Here is a 2,500-nt window from a genome sequence, read left to right as displayed (position 1 = left end):
ATCGTTTTTTTTTTTTTTTTTTTTTTTTTTTTTTTTTTTTAATCAATTAACTTTTTTTGATATCGTGTTTTTTTTTTCTTTTTTTTTTTAATCAATTACCTTTTTCATATCGCGTATTTTTTAAATGAATTATCTGTGTGTGTGTGTGTGTGTGTGTGTTTGTGTGTGTGTGTATGTGCATCTATATATATGTATGTATATGTATATATATATTTTTTTTATATTTTTCCAACAATGGGGAATATATAACCAATTTATCTATTTATCTGTTATATATTTTGGGAAATTATAACCACATAAAAAAAAATTAAATTTGCACTTGTAAATATCTTCTATCTATCTATCTATCTATCTATCTTATCAATCAAGCATAAAAAATCCATTCTATGTCTCATTTCTCACCCGATCATCAACTATCTATCAATCTATCACATCGTGTCTCTCAATGTCTATTTCTAATCTACTAAATCCTTAAAAAAACAATATCCTTAAAAAAGAAAAGAAAAAAAAAAGAAAAGAAAAAGAAAAGAAAGAAAAGAAAAGAAAAGAAAAGAAAAGAAAAGAAAGAAAGGAAAAGAAAAGAAAAGAAAAAAAGAAAAGAAAAGAAAAGAAAAGAAAAGAAAAGAAAGAAAGAAAAAAAAAAAGAAAAGAAAAAAAAAAAAAAAAAAAAAAAAAAAAAAAAAAAAAAAATATATATATATATATATATATATATATATATATATATATATATATATATATATATATATATATAATTGTGTCCAAAAAGGGGAGAAAATAATAAACAAGTGAGAGGAGGAAAGGAGGAAGAAAGGAAAGACAACAAGAAAAATAGAATAACGAAATAGAGGAAAGAAAGAAGAAAATGGAGAAAGGATAGAAGGGAAAGAAAACAAGGAAATAGAATAAAATAGAATAAGGAAAGAAAGGAAAGAAAATAAGGAGAGGAAGGAAGAAAAAGGAAATAGAATAATGAGATAAATAAGGAAAGAGAAGAGAGAAGGAGAGAGATAAACGAGAGGAAGGAAAGAAAATGAACGAAGGAAGGAGAGAAGATAGGAGAAGAAAACAGGAAGAGAAAGCAAATAAAGAAATTGAGGAACAAGAAGGGAAAATGAAGGAGAGAAAATAAGAGAAGAAAATGATAAAAAACAAGGAAAGAAAGGAAGATAAAATAATAAAAGTAAAGAAGGAAATAAAAGGAAATAAAAAAGAAGAAAATAAAAGAAATAAAAAATAAAATAGAAAAAAAAAAAACAAAAGAAATAAAATAAAAGAAAAATAATAAAAGAAAAAGAATAAAAGAAAAAAGAAAGAAAGAAAGAAAGAAAGAAAGAAAAAAAAAACGAAAATGAGGAAGCAAAGAAAACAGATAAAGCAGAAGCAGAGGAGAGATGATAGCAGGAAACCCGACCTTCAGGAAATCGTTGAAGAATAAATGAAACGTGACTGACCGCGGAGGGAAGGGGGGGGGGTACGGGAGGGGGTTACTGGGGGGGGGGCTGGAGGGAGGGAGGGAGGGAGGGAGGGAGGGGTATATATATATGTATGTAGTGTATGTTGTGTATGTGTGTGTGTGTTTATATATATATATATATATATACACACACACACACACACACACACATATATACATATATATATATATATATATATATATATATATATATATATATATATATATATATAATATATGTATATATATATAAATATGTATAGATACGTATACATAATCAATATATATATATATATATATATATTATATATATATATATAATATCATATATACGTATACACACCACCACGCACGTCACACACACACACACACACACACACACACACACACACACACACACACACACACACACACACACACACACACACACACATCTCAAGCACACAGCCCAAAAGCGGACCCCCATCAAGAGCCTCCGCGCGGCGAGAGCGAGGAAGCCCCTCCCTCCGGCGCCGCGAAACCCACGAAGCCAGACTGACCGTGGGAGGAAGCGAGCGGCGTCGACAGGAGGCACAGCAGCAGGAGACGGGCGGCGGGGGCGAGCAACATCTGTGGCCGGAAGAGAGGGGAGGGTTAGTGACGTTAGATTGTGGGGAAGGGTGGTAGGGGGGGGGAGAGGAAAGAGAGAGGGGGGGGAAGAGAGGGGGTGAGGGAGAAGAGGAGAGGAGAGGGGGGACAGAGAGAGAGAGAGAGAGAGAGAGAGAGAGAGAGAGAGAGAGAGAGAGAGCGAGAGAGAGAGAAGAGAGAAGAGAGAGAGGAGAGACAGAGAGAGAGAGAGAGAGAAATGAGAAGAGAGAGAGGAGAGAGGAGAGAGAGAGAGAGAGAAGAGAGAGAACGAGAGAGAAGAGAGAGAAAGAAGAAAGAGAGAAAGAGAAAAGATGGAGACAAAGCAGAAAATAAGTAGAGACAGAAAATAAACATGGAGAGAAAATTGGAAAAAGAGCGAAAGAGCGAGAGGGAGAAAGAGGAATAATGAGAGAAGGG

General features: G+C 33.4%; 1 protein-coding gene across 1 annotated transcript in view; it reads right to left on the bottom strand.

Annotated features, from left to right (window-relative positions):
- LOC119598926 (zwei Ig domain protein zig-8-like) overlaps nucleotides 1-2,500 on the bottom strand; it is a 67,195-nt gene that overhangs the window by 5,221 nt on the left and 59,474 nt on the right. Inside the window, exon 2 of the mRNA XM_037948636.1 lies at nucleotides 1,996-2,065. Coding sequence (XP_037804564.1) covers nucleotides 1,996-2,065 — 70 coding nt within the window. The remainder of the gene's footprint in view (nucleotides 1-1,995; nucleotides 2,066-2,500) is intronic.

This window comes from Penaeus monodon, chromosome 42 (genome assembly GCF_015228065.2).
Source record: "Penaeus monodon isolate SGIC_2016 chromosome 42, NSTDA_Pmon_1, whole genome shotgun sequence".
In the NCBI taxonomy this organism is placed as follows: domain Eukaryota; kingdom Metazoa; phylum Arthropoda; class Malacostraca; order Decapoda; family Penaeidae; genus Penaeus; species Penaeus monodon.
This window is presented reverse-complemented; position numbering and strand designations above follow the sequence as displayed.